Here is a 13,322-nt window from a genome sequence, read left to right as displayed (position 1 = left end):
TTTCACATATGACAGTTGTCATGCTAAACATCCAAATATCTCCCAGAAGTGTGTTCTGACGGGACCGTTCTTTCAAACAGCATCACCAGACTGGAGACGTTTTCAGTGCAGCAGCTCACCCTCAACCTGCCCCTCATCAACGATCGTCTGAGTCCCTGATACATTTAAATATCCACATAAATAACTTTCTGGTCGCTGTCAGAGAGAAACCTCTGTCAGGCCAGAGGTGAAACATGCTTCTATAGATTTTGAAAGAAATCGGCTTCATGTATCAGCTCAACCCTTCTCACAGTGATCCCATGTCACAGAATCTCATTTTACCATCATCTATAACAGGAGGCTTTAAAAAAACAAAAAAATAAATCCATCTTCCCTTTCCTTGTTTTGCTTGTCAGTAGAAAAAAAAGAATCTGTGTTTTTCATCATCCGCACAAATCTGCCACCTCCAGTGATTGATGCAGTCAAATTAGATGTATGTGGAACACTGGCTCTGGCAAATGAACACATCAACTGATGACCAGCTGTTTCTAATTATTATACACTGGTTAATTAGGACGCCGTGTCACCATCAACGGCGGCGGTAAACTGTGTGAAATTCATAATTCATGCTCTGGCGTCCAATAAGCCTCCCTGATCAAACCGGTACAGCGTGGCATGGATGGAGAGGCCGTGCGGAAAGAGACTCGGGAGGGTGGATGGTGCACTGCTGTTGCCAAATATCTGTGTGTGTGCGTGTGTGTGTGTGTGTGTGTGTGTGTGTTCACACCTTTCCCTCACACCTCCTGCTTCTGCCCCTCTTTCTGTCTCTCTCTCAGCAGGGTGTGTGTGTAGGTGGCGGTGTGAAATGTCTGGATCTCCAAGGTAAGCCGAACGCCTCACTCCTTCATTATTAAACATGATTGAGGACTTTATGTGACATTCATGATACACCGATTGATTTTGTAATCTTCTACATATTTAACCAACAAGGAATTATAGAGAATATGTAAAAATATATATATATATATATGAGACAATTTGTGCACAAAAGATGATGATCAAATTGACAGTCGATAACATTGTTTTATATTTAAATGTATATTTTTTTACACAATGCCTTAGATTTAGTCCTAAAGCCGATGGCTGGATAATTCTACTCCTTTCTGATGCAGCTTCAGATTTTTGCAAATGTTTTGAAATTCATATGCTTGTGATTATACGATGATATATATATGCAACATAAGGCATATCATTAGTAAGAAAATAACACCAACAAACTCCTTTAAAATATTTCATTCCCTAACCCCCAATTGTAGTCCTAATGCTTTTTTCTGGCCTTAATCCAATATTAATCTCAACCCCAGCACCCACTGAAACCTGAATCGGTGCCTAATCTTGAATTGAATTATGCATAACCATGACTCACATCTGAGCACATCAAATACTAACCCTGAACCCAAACTGAATTGGATTGCAACCTTTACATTCAACCTAATCTTCGTTCAAATCTGAAACCTAAACTAAATCAGATTCTAGTCCTTAAATTAAACCTAATCCCAGATCAACTCCTAAATCCCAACTGGGATCCAAAGTAGTCACAAGTGAACACTGGACGGAATGTCTCAGAAGTATAGAAGTAGCAGCAGCAGACACATCTGCATACAGCAGCAGGGTAAAGTTGTGTGCGATGCCGTGATGGGCGTCACTGTCGTCACGCACTGATGACATCTGACTGCGGGTGTCGCTGCCTTATTATCTTGCCGACGCAGGGCGGATTAGAAAAATGGGATTTCAGATGGCTCTCCCTTCCACCCCACACGCCCTCTGCCATCGCTCAGCTAAGTGATTATTGTTTAAAAAAATCATTTTGGAAATAATTATGATAGTAATTATCATTTCCCCCTTCTTGGCCGGGGAGATAAGAATTAACCCAGCAGAGAGAGAGAGAGAGAGAGAGAGAGAGAGAGAAAGGGGGGGGGGGGGGGAGAGAGAGAGAGAGTCTTAAAAGTCACAAGGATTTGTTTGATCGGTCACAGTTAGAGTTGGAGTGTGACTCCTGATCAGGGTTGGGGAGCGAGAGTAATCAGATTACCAAATCTTCACTGCTCTTCCATCAAAACATTAACAAACACACATCACACGTAAGATGACTTTAAAAAGGAGCGACACATTGCAGTAATCAGATTACAAAAAGGTAACAGTGATCCCTGATAATTACTCCTAAAAACACAATAATAACGTCAGAACAACAGGATTAGGGGGAGGATTACAAAAATGAAATAATGTTGAGGTAACAAAAATATATGAAATGTGGAAGAAACAAAAAGGCTTAAATCAAGAAAAGGCTAATTCTACATATATTTGTACAGATGGCAGATCAGAGGTAAATAGTGGAGGTAACACTGTTCAGATTGTGGGGGGTAGAAGTCTAAATAACATCCCAAAGGACATGTGTGTGTCCATGATACTCTGCAGACACACTGTGGTTAAATATATCGCACAAATAGAGTATATAGAATCCTGGCGTTGGTGCATAACTCACATTTGGGGCCTTTTTTTTGTACAGAAAGGAAAACCAGAACCTCAGAAAATAACATTTTTATCTTTTATTTGGACAAAATGTAAATATTAAATAAACTAACCGTGACGTTGTTTTTACTGTAACCAGTACGGCGCTCAAGCGTTGTCATATGGTTCTTGGTATCTGTGCTCGCCATAACAGCAACATTGGCTACATGAGACCTGCACACTTTAGCTAACAGACAACTGTCCCCGCTGCCTCAGCAGAATACATGGTCAGCTGAAGTTGAAGTAAAACATTGACGTGAGTGATTATTTGGTTGACAGGGACCGAACCAGAGAAAGCCACTTACCAAACTAAACGTCCTGTGTGAACTGGTTCAGGACAAACAGACATAGCACACACACATACACAGCAGAATAAACAGGCCAGTGAAGGGTTAAGTGCTAGGAACAAGAGCAGTGTGTGGCACATGAATAAAAAGGAAAAAGTAATGAACAAACTATACAAACTATTAATTCATATATATATCAAATATAACGGCTGTACAGAAAGATGCATCAGTGATGTAACATGTGCTATAAGGATGGAAAAGTTGAGTAAAAAAATGGAACATTAAAAAGAAGAACTCTGTATGAAGGGCTGCATCACACTGCAGATAGGTATCAAAAGTAAAAATACACATCAGCCCAATGTTCCTGTATATTATGATGCATTCTGGGTTGTTTAATCAATAATAATTCTTCACATTATACATGAGCATCAAATGTTTTGAGGGATAAAATAGCATCAAAGTAACTTACAGCTGTACTTAAGTAAATGTACTTAAATTCTATCTCAGTTCTGGTAAAAAAAAAGAAGTAACAATAACATATATACATATACCTATATATACTGTATATAAAAAATAACATATGTACATGTATACATGTGTATATATATATATATATTATATAACACATATATATGTTATATAAATGTTAAATTGATGAATGTTAAATTGTTAATTCCCTACTCAATGTGATGTGACTTTGTAGGTAAAGTAATCAGACTACATTTTGAGGTTTTGGAAGATTTGTATACAAGTACTGTATTGATTACAGTGTTCTGCCAGTAGTCAGTAATCAATAGACACTGCAGCGCTCACATCGTAGAAGTCCAATCATGAGGAACGGCATCCTATTCTTCTAACTGGAGCTGTCACTATTTCTCTTTCTCTGGTTCTCATTAAGTCTCAGAACTTTATTAAAAGAAAACACACACACACACACACGCACGCACGCACGCACACACACACACACACACACACACATGCACACACACACACACACACACACACACACACACACACACATGCACACACACACACACACACACACACACACATGCACACACACACACACACACACACACACACACACACACACACACACACACACACACGCCAGCAGATCAACTTTTCCCATAAAGGAAGTTGTTTTGGCGTGATTTCTGCTGAAATGTTCATTTCAGAAAGAAAAAGGATAAAGCGCATTTAGAGCCGTGCAATTTTTGCCTGTTAGCAAACAGCCTCCCAATTATCTTCCGTTTGATTGCTTGCCTCTATCAAGGTGAGCGATTAGACCAGCGCTCCTGTGAAGCTCTGGAAGTCGTTCTGAAATCGCTGCACTTTGATTTCATCAATCTGCAAGCAGCCCAACTGGAAGAAAATGTGAGTTTTATGAGCAAAACTTATTTTCCTCATCTTCACTCTTCCAATACAGTTTCATATTCAGGCCTTCCCTGTATCAGATTAGAGGCAATTTTTTTCCTTCCAAAAGAACTTCATAACATTCCTGTCAAATTTGGCGCTTTGCTTTCTTCATTTTTTTTTTCTCTCCCTCCCTATTTTCTCTCTCTTGCAGGGAGCATCGTCCTTGCTGGATATGATTTTGTACTATGAATCTACAACCCATCTTGACATTTCTGACAACAGCAGTATGGGAACATTGTGTTGGAGGGCCCTCGCTCATTTGATAAAGCAGGTTGGCTGACGCAGTGGAATAGTAATCTTTTCTTGTAGGCTTTCTCTGGGGGATAATGTACATCCTAGAAAGTGGGTTTGTTGCACATTACATGGTTTGAAGACGCAGGGCAGAGCAAACAGGGTGAGAAGTTCTCCCACTGCGAACACGATACATAAACACATCAAAACGCAGCCACACGCGGCATCGCTGCAGCATCACAGATAGCATTAGCAGCATAACTGATTAGCTGTGGGGGGAGAAACAGTCGGCCCAAATGTTACCAGCGACTGACTTCCGTGTCTGTGCGATCAAAGCGGGACAGGATGAGGGAACACAATGCAAGGAGTTAGAGCATGACCTCCAGTTAAGATTATTTTCTTCACTAATGTAAGGACTCTCTCTCTCTTTAAATGAACTTACTTTAACAGTTTTCTCCTCACTATTTTGGTACTATTTTGGTTCATCCCTTTGGCATTGTGGAGAACTGACATTTGCTTCATCAAATTGGCAAGCTCAATGTGCTGTCTGACATTTGGAGGGAAACGCACTCTACAACGGAGTACTAGAGCCACTGCAAGTTAAAAATATAATAACTACGGAGCCGGGGGAGGGGGGGGTTATACTCGAAGAAAGAAAACTCAGAGATTAAAGTCGTAAATTTACGAGAAAAAAACTCACAAATTTATGAGATTATAAAGTCATGAATATATGAGGGAAAAAATGGTGGAGTTCAAAAGCGTGGTAACGCCATCTGTCTCAATGTGCATGCTCCTAAAGTAGTGTTCTTATGGTAAGGATGGCCTCTGAGCGAGACAAAGGTCCTGAAAGATACATACACGTGTTTTCTTTCATGTTCTTTCTGTGTTCTTTTGTGAACATAAATTAAAACTAATATTGTAGAAGATACAAGAAATTAAAGATGATCAACTTCTCTCTTTGACTCCGATCACGTTATCATAGTTACACACTGACCGTGCCCAACTGAAGACAACACAGAAAAGACACGTAACATGGCTGCTTGTGTTGAGCACAGATTCTGGTGGATGAATGTCCTCAGAGTTTGATGAGGAGAGAGACATTACCCTGCTGCTCCCGCGGCTGAGAAAAGATGGATGAATGGAGAGTCCGCTACAATATGATATATTTTGCTCTCTGCGGCTCACGCTAGCGCGGTGCTTAACGGTGTGGGGTGATGAGGTTGATGCCACCTTGCAAAGTGAAGCGATCTGGTTTCTTAACAAAAACAACCCAATATAGTTTTTATGAGCAACATTTTTCCGAAAAATAAATACAGCAAAACACAGCGAAAGTAAATCTGCGAAATAGGAGGTGCGGTGGGGCAATCCGGCGTTAATGTAGCTGGCTAGCTAACAGCTATCTGGGTACCTGCCAGTCACATAGCCCTCTCACACCTCCACCGTGAACCAAGAATCCAAACACGGAGAAAAGTCTTGATTGAAGTAAATGTGGCCGTGCTTAATGATTTAAAAGTCCCATATTGTAGAAAGTGGGATTTCCATGTCTTCTTTTTTATCATAAAGCAGGTCTAGGTGCAGTTGACACACACAGAGAGTCCCCGGCTGCAGTGACATTCTGAAGACGCCGACAGCTTCGATGCGGAAGCCCGGAAAACGCTGACCACTCAGAACAGACTGGGCTTTTTTTGGGAGGGGGGGCTTAAAGAGACAGGCGCTAAAACGGAGCGTTTCTGACAGAGCGTGAATAAAGGTTTATTCACACAGACAATACGAGAAAAACAATGAGTCTTTTTAACATTAAAGCATGCCAACATGTTAAAGTAGAAACCCGAAACACAAGTATCAACCTGAAAATGAGCATGATATGCCTCCTTTAAAGTCTCTAATGTCTCATGCTTGCACAGGCGTGCTACTCATCCAAGCGAGTCCAAAGTGTTTTAAATGATCAGGTTTTAGCGTGCATGTGTTCGGGGAGTAGTGAGCATTCTACTGGATTAATGAGACTTGCACGAGCTTTGTGAGAGTCTGTAAACTGATGTTTTCATGTGGTTTGGCTGTTCAATTCATCAAGACTTTTCTCCGGTTTTGGATTTTGGATGCAGCACACAGACAGTTAGTGACTAGCTGGTGAACGTGGTGGAGCTTTTAGCAGCTAAAGAGACAGATATTATGTTTCTCTGGAGTATGTAGAGACCAAGAACAGCCAGAGCTAAATAAAAAAAAAAATAGATTCTTAGATTCGTCGGGTGGACACAAACACGAAATTAAATATAACAAAGCAAATGATAAAACAATATTATTACCCTCCAAATCTCTGCTCAGCTACTTCCAGTATCATTCTACCTACCCAAACCCGTACCTATGACGGCCCATATGTTCCCCGACCAACCCCCCGACAGTATCGACTGGACCTTGCTGTCAGTCAGGCTGGTTTTGTTCTTCCTCATCGTTTCTCCTAAGTGTTTGATGTCAGGGAGGGAGGACAGACAGGCCGGTCCAGTGCGAGAGTGGAACACTCAGAACCGCCTTCTGCACTTTTCTTCTGAGACAGGCCTGAGTGATAGTGAAGCTCTTTCTTCCACCGTACATCGTTCTTTCTCTGAGATTAGACATTCTGATATGTTTTGAACTGTCTCTTTGTGCGTGCGTCTGTTATTCACTGTGTGTCTGTTGCAGAGCGTGCGTCTGTCCAGACTGGACGTGTGTAATGTGCCCGTGGTCGACTACCCTGCCCAGTCTCTATCCAAAGCTCTGCTGACCAGCCGGCTCACAGTGCTGCACCTTCACAACGCCCAGCTCAGCGGCATGCCACTGTACACACTGGGTATGATGTACACACACACAGTTCACTCTCACTGCACATACCTGATCTTTTGCTTTTGTTTGTTTTATAATTTTTTCCTGTGCAAGTGTGGACTGTGAGTGTAAATTCATGCGTGCCTGCATGCATTGGTGAATGAGTGTGTGTATGTGTGTGTGTGTGTGTTTGGGTGTGTCCTGTGGCCAGCAGGACCAGATTTTGACCTGTGACCCTCTCTGCAGGTCTGGACCGGGATTACAGTTCTAATCTCTTACCTGTCACTTTACACACCGCTGCACACATCTATGGCAGCCAGGACACACACACACACACACACACACACACACACAAACACACACACACACACACACACACACACACACACACACACATATTCACTATGCACTTTTTGGAGCCATGTAGAATCTCTCAAACAAAAATATAAATAGATAGATCGATGAATAGATTTGCTTTCATTGTATTTGATCTCTACACACTCCCAGGCATACTACACAGACATGGTACCACAGCCACACTTGTTCACACACACTTACAGCATATAGAAACACTGCAATTGTTTCCTACAAATGATTTAAAGGGTCATTTGACATAAAAGAAGAAAGACAATAAAGCTCATCCACTTCAGCGAGGTCTGTCCTCCCTGACCTTCATTGATTGGTTGTTGTTCTATCTCTGAACGATGGAGAAGGGGAATGGGGGAGTGGGATATTGGAAGGGTCACATGTCCCACACACACATACACAATTACTGGATGTATATACACACATAGAAATACCCTAGCCACGGGCGAACAACACTCAGAGGGGGGTTGAGGGCTGCACATGGATGGACACACACATACAGTACATGGACAGTCGCATGCATTTTCATTATATCATCAAATAAAATCACAATATTATTTAGAATATCACCAGATGTCCTGGTAAAACAATCCCTATTTTTGATTCTGTGTTGGGACAAAAAGATCAGTGAACACCGCCTCTCATCTCCTCTCAGCTGGGAGCAGACAGAGAACCAAATGGATGCAGTATGCTGCCCACTCTTCCCGACAGCAACTTGCTCCTCCAACATTTTCTGCCATTTTCTGGATCTCTTTGATATTTTGGGGTCTCACAACAACTCCCCCCCCGCTCATCTCTCACCCCACCCCATCCTCTCTGCCTTAGCTGAGCCCAGCGCCACCTCCCATCCTTCCCTCCCCGGCGGGGGGTCCCGGCTGAAGATCATTGCCTTCGATCGGTGGGGCCTCTGATTGCGGGATTGGGCGCTCGCGGCGGACTCGACCAGATCAATCCCACCGATTCCACCATTTGAGTCCCACTGTGCCTGATGACAATGTTGGCATTCCACATGCAGCCCAACAGGCTTGATCAAATCTACCGCATCGATCTGGATGCGAGGGGCAGCGAGGGCCCAGGCAACACTGACACATGTGTACCGCAGTACAGTACACATTACACAAATAAATATTAATACAAGATATATCTCCAAAACACAATCAAATATGTGACAAAGTACCAAAGTGACAAGATCCATCTAACTGGCGTACACACTGACATTTGGAAGAGAGGGCCGTGGAAGTTAACTGGTGTTTTGTAAGGTCCCCTGTGCTGGGGAGTCACAACTCTGGCTCCAACAATGGCTTGTTCACGTTAGAATGGTGACAGAGTGCTACTTGATCCTTACCGCAGTAATTGCAGCAGGCGGCGAGTCCTGCTGTGCTTCGTTTTCATGCTCAAGTTCACTCGACATCAATCAGTCTATCACAGTTACAACCTGAAGGCCCCATGTTTGGCTTCTCAGAGGACATTCTACTGGATCATATCTAACATCAATTTACAAAGATCCATACGTCTTAATTTGGGGGTGGGGGGGTGGGGGGGGGGGGGGGGGGGCTGGTTCCATCCAAAGTTAGAGGAGCAAATCTCCGTACACTCCGGTCCTCAGCACTGCTGACTTCTCTGTTGCTGTGAGTTTATAGACAGGCATATGCTTCCGATCATTTTACCTTCCAGCCAGGAGCTTCGACAGCTGTGTGTAACATGTGGGAGCTTCACATTATCCCAGTGACAAGGACCTGGTCCCCAACTGGCTTCCCATCAACAACCACTGCTACTGCTCTGCTCAGAATAACTTCACGAAATAAATTGTGTTTAGCAGTTTTTACTGGTGACCCAATGGTTAAGTTGCATATCTAACCCGTTCTCACTCCCAGCTCGGCAAATAGCGACGCTTAGTCAGTGACCGTCAGCAGCTGATACTAGCGGACCAAGGCTCCATTTAGCGTCTGCATGACGCACTGGGCTTTCAACAAACTCCAATGTAAACCCATCCATTATTAGACGCTCAGAGCAACTGGCATATAAAGAGCAAGGAAGTCTGCTTGGGGAGTAGGGCCAAGGTGGATGGATGTACATTGTGAATTTCCTCTGAAAATTATTTTAAAAAGACACTATGCATAAAACAAGCGGAAACTGACCCATCCAAGGCTGACGCTAGAGGGAAATCTAGAGTGTCATAGTCGGAGGTTTAGGGCCACTGACTGAGCGTTGGTATTTGACGAGTTGGGAGTGAGAGCGTGATGGCGCATCTCAACGTCCATGGTTAGAGTCCTGGCAGGGGGACATTTTTCCCATGTCATGTTAAGACAACCAGAGATTACCGAACTCGCACAACTTGCTGACACCCTGAATCTTCATTGAATATTGATTCTCTCAACAGAGAAGCACTGACAAAGTTGATTTAGCATTTATTAATCAAACAAATTACACAAATCTTAAAGTCACACACATGTCTGCCAGTATTTGTCTTTCAAGCTACGTAATTCAACAGTTTGAGGAGCGTAAATTGTACTTTACGGTAGTAATGTAAATTCTGGATCCAGTTTCTTATCTTTTGTTGATCTTTTCTTTTGCCGCTGCTTGTAGTTGGTGCACTGAAGTCAAACAAGGCTTTGAAAGAGCTCCACCTTACCAACAACCTGCTGAACAGATACCAGGATGCCCTGCATTTAGGAGACCTGCTGCGCTACAACACCACTTTACAGACATTGGAGCTCAGCAGCAATGTTGTAGCAGATGCTGGTAGGATGTTCATCTTTGTTACAGAACAAAAAATGTATATTTATTCAAAGCACTCGGTTTTGTCTAATTGAGAACCCATGGGTTCATCCTATTGATGACATGTATTTAATGGAGGACATGTTTGGTGTGGTGAGTGCTGAATGATAAAATAACAATGAAATAAGGTTTATATAGTAACAAAGAGCACCTGCCTTAAAAGTTGAAAAGGGGTATTTGGAGGTGTTGAAGGCCGTGTTTTTAACCTTGGATAGAGCCAGGCTAGCTGTTTCTCCCTGTGTCCAGTCTTTATGCTAAGTTAAGCTAACCATGTGCTCACCATACACTGTATACGTATATAGATGGACGATGCGTCTCCACTTCATCCCACTGTAAATTAAGCCAAAATATCCCAGATATGGGAGCTGCCATCTTGACATTATTTGGAGCCAGAGTCTGTGCGGTTGTGATCCGGGGGTGATGGAGCCACATTGAGGAAGAATAGAAAGCCTCTTGACTGCAAACATTACAAACTGGTGTGGGATGTGTACGGCACAGGACAGGAGGGCTCTACAGGGGGTATTTAAAACCACCCAGAACATCATTGGTACCATCTACTGAGTCAGAGATTTTGGCGAGAAGAGGAGCCTGAGAAGAGCTGAAGGATATTAAAGACAAAACCCAGCATGTTAGCGTGAGCCACCTAGCTGCTATGCTAGCACCACGGGAGCTGTTTTGCTAAAGGGACAAAATTATTATATCTCTATAACTACATTTATGATCAAATCGACACATGTTGTGTTGCACAGCATAGTGACAGTTATGGATGGTTAGAGTTACATCTCCTCTCTCATACAATTCCAGAGTCTCAGAGTCCACGACTACGTCACTCAGAGCAGCTGTCAATCCCAGCTGTCAATTATGATGTCACCCCCCCTTTTCATAGCATCAAATAACCAATTAAATCATAATTCATCACATCAATTAACAATTTAATATACAACAGCGCGATGAAAACTTCATTGCTGCTGCCATTAGCACGGAGGGAGGGGGTTTATGACCGATACCGCAGCCAGCCACCAGGGGGCGATCTGGATGTTTTGGCTTCACTTTTGGTAGCGGTCATGTCCTCCATCTCTATATACAGTGTCTGGTCCTGACTCTAGTGTTGTGCTTAATGCACAGGACATGAGATTGATGTCAGTCCTGGCATCTAACTCAGAACGAGCTTGAATAAGCATATTTGCCAGATGTCCAACTATTCTTTTGAGCTGCGAATTCACAGGTCAGAGTTCAACATCTTTTGACATTCAGCCAATGGAATCACAGATCTATTTGATATGTCACACACTCAATGTGTGAAGTGCAAATGAATTAATTTACTCTGAATAATTGTTTCTGAAAGGATTTAGTTGAACATTTTGAAAATAAACGATTGGTAAAAAATGTTTCGGGTAAGTTAATGTAAAACAAAAATGTGAAAACAACGACTTATGGTTATAGAAGAAGTCACATGGTTGTTAATCTTCACATCTCACTCTCTGAAAGAAATCGTATAAGCGTAGTTCCCAGAATGTTGCACAACGCCTTTAAACCCGAGGCAAACATTTTTCGCTGCAAAATGGATTCCCACAGTGTCATGATTTACATCGTGTGAATAGGAGGCAGAGCACATGTTCACAGAAGTTGTTTGCAATTGAGACACATAACCTCATTAATCATTAGTAACACTTTGGCTGCCTTTGTTCAGTTTCTGCTAATTACAGAATGACCCTACTAACTTTGTTTGCCAGCAGCTTACAAGAAAACACACCAAAGCAACAGGATAGGTAAACACAGTTTGCAGACATGCACAGTCCAGCTTTAAGATGATCTCACACGTGGAAAGGTTAAGCACATAGCAACCCTCTCCTCTCCATCAGTGCCATTTAGCTTACAAATACAAAGCGGAATTATTAGATGTAATTAATAATTAGCTGAACCTGTTTAGTTACTACAATGGCAAGTTGTTTGGTTGTGTTTTTTCACTTTGCAGGTTTGGAGGAGCTGTGTGATGGTCTGAGGTGGCAGACGGCAGGTGTGAGGGTCTTACTGCTGAGGAACAACCAGATCACCGCAAATGGAATGGTCCATCTGGCCAAGGCTCTGGTGAGGATCATGATACCAGCTTTTAGTTTGGAACAAAATCCATTAATGCCAAAAGTGAGCATTACATATATGTTCCAAGGGCAAAGAACAGACCTTTTCTTTTCTCCACGGACATCCGAAACTTCAGTCTAAGTGCAGCGGTTTCTCCGTAGCGGCCGTAGTTTTCCTCACAATGTAACTTCAAAGGAATACTTCTCCCACAAAAGGACCATTTGTATATCTATTACTCACAGTGTGTTACCTTGAATTCTTGAAGAGAACGTTGTTTTTCTCTCGTGCCTCCACGGTGAACTGAGAATCCAAACACAGAGAAAAGTCTTGATGAATTGAAATAAGTGGAGGCCGCATTTCAAAACATCCGTTTAATAAAAAACTCTCTCACAACTTGTGCAGTATAATCCGAGTCGCTATCCCGCCATTTCTCGTCATTAAAGTAACTTGTACTTGTAATTTTAAGGGGAAATGATTTGTTACAGGGGCTGCTTAACTTTTGTGTTGAACCCTTAAAAGGATTAATAGATTTGTTCCTCGTTACTATTCTAATGTAAGTGATGCGGCACAAAATCCACATCCCTCATTCCATGGTCAACTCATTACAAAGTTTATCTGAAGCTAACATGAGGCTTCAGCAGTCTGAGTTAGACAACTCTAATAGGTCATAACAAAGATACAGTATTTGTGTTACCTCTGCCACAGCTCTGCAAGGAAACATTAACAGGGAAGGAGACAGAAAGAGGGAAGAATCTCAGGATCACATATCCCACAGAATTCCATCTTGTCAGGCTTTAGGTGATGCATTTATGTCCAATG

The 13,322-nt window shown here is 42.4% G+C and overlaps 1 protein-coding gene across 1 annotated transcript in view; it reads left to right on the top strand.

Annotated features, from left to right (window-relative positions):
* LOC142968102 (protein phosphatase 1 regulatory subunit 37) overlaps positions 1 to 13,322 on the top strand; it is a 67,346-nt gene that overhangs the window by 18,846 nt on the left and 35,178 nt on the right. The window contains exons 4-9 of the mRNA XM_076107851.1: positions 816 to 861; positions 4,111 to 4,211; positions 4,405 to 4,524; positions 7,161 to 7,308; positions 10,233 to 10,388; positions 12,400 to 12,512. Coding sequence (XP_075963966.1) covers positions 816 to 861; positions 4,111 to 4,211; positions 4,405 to 4,524; positions 7,161 to 7,308; positions 10,233 to 10,388; positions 12,400 to 12,512 — 684 coding nt within the window. The remainder of the gene's footprint in view (positions 1 to 815; positions 862 to 4,110; positions 4,212 to 4,404; positions 4,525 to 7,160; positions 7,309 to 10,232; positions 10,389 to 12,399; positions 12,513 to 13,322) is intronic.

Source organism: Anarhichas minor, unplaced genomic scaffold (genome assembly GCF_050575085.1).
Source record: "Anarhichas minor isolate MPS153535 unplaced genomic scaffold, ASM5057508v1 ptg000040l, whole genome shotgun sequence".
NCBI classification, from domain to species: domain Eukaryota; kingdom Metazoa; phylum Chordata; class Actinopteri; order Perciformes; family Anarhichadidae; genus Anarhichas; species Anarhichas minor.
This window is presented reverse-complemented; position numbering and strand designations above follow the sequence as displayed.